Source organism: Penaeus monodon, chromosome 22 (assembly GCF_015228065.2).
Source record: "Penaeus monodon isolate SGIC_2016 chromosome 22, NSTDA_Pmon_1, whole genome shotgun sequence".
NCBI lineage: Eukaryota > Metazoa > Arthropoda > Malacostraca > Decapoda > Penaeidae > Penaeus > Penaeus monodon.
Window position 1 is genome coordinate 38,090,157 of NC_051407.1, and position 735 is coordinate 38,090,891.

General features: G+C 40.4%; 1 protein-coding gene across 1 annotated transcript in view; it reads left to right on the top strand.

Annotated features, from left to right (window-relative positions):
- LOC119587119 (nuclear distribution protein nudE homolog 1-like) overlaps positions 1-735 on the top strand; it is a gene marked incomplete in the record, with an annotated part of 132,241 nt that overhangs the window by 117,847 nt on the left and 13,659 nt on the right. The window contains 1 exon segment of the mRNA XM_037935871.1: positions 430-578. Coding sequence (XP_037791799.1) covers positions 430-578 — 149 coding nt within the window.

Consider the following 735-nt stretch of genomic DNA (forward strand, 5'->3'; position numbering starts at 1 on the left):
TGGGACGTATTGTAAAAGTTGAGAGGAGAGATCATGGTCGCTCAGTTTCCGCAACTGCTTTTTATTGGGCGTCTTGCAAGGGGCGCTGCACGATCCAACTCACCAGCGATGCCAGTGATAACATCTCGGTTCCGTTGCCTGCTTGTGCTTTTGAGGCGGCGGTCGCAGGATTACGTCATGGCCGGCAGAAAGTGATCTCACCGGGGAGAGGCTGAGGTTGAGCTGGGAACCTGTGCCATTATTAACAAACGTCTATTTTTACTCGTTTTTCACTTTTTTCTTTCTTTCTTTTTTTCAAAATTTCTTTTTCTTTCAGTTTTTCGTTTGATCTAAAGTTTATACATATTTGCTAGTTTATTTGTTAGTGACTACGTTTATACATATTTGCTAGTTTATTTGTTAGTGACTAATGCATGCTTTCCATTACAGGAACGGTTGGAGCGTCTACACAATGAATTCAACGGGCAAGTGTCATCCCTACAAGGGGAATTATCAGAAATTAAGAATATCAAAGAGGACCTCACACGCTACATCCGGGAGCTTGAGCAAGCAAACGATGATTTGGAAAGAGCTAAAAGGTAAGGATGATGATCGGTATATGTCTTTTTCCTTAGTTTCTTAGGGAAAAGGTGATGTAAAGTGGCTTGCCTTGTTTTATAGCTAGCGTGACTAATGTGACAGATGGCACAATAGGTAATTTTAATAACTTCTTTTTAAATATATTCGTTTTGACTT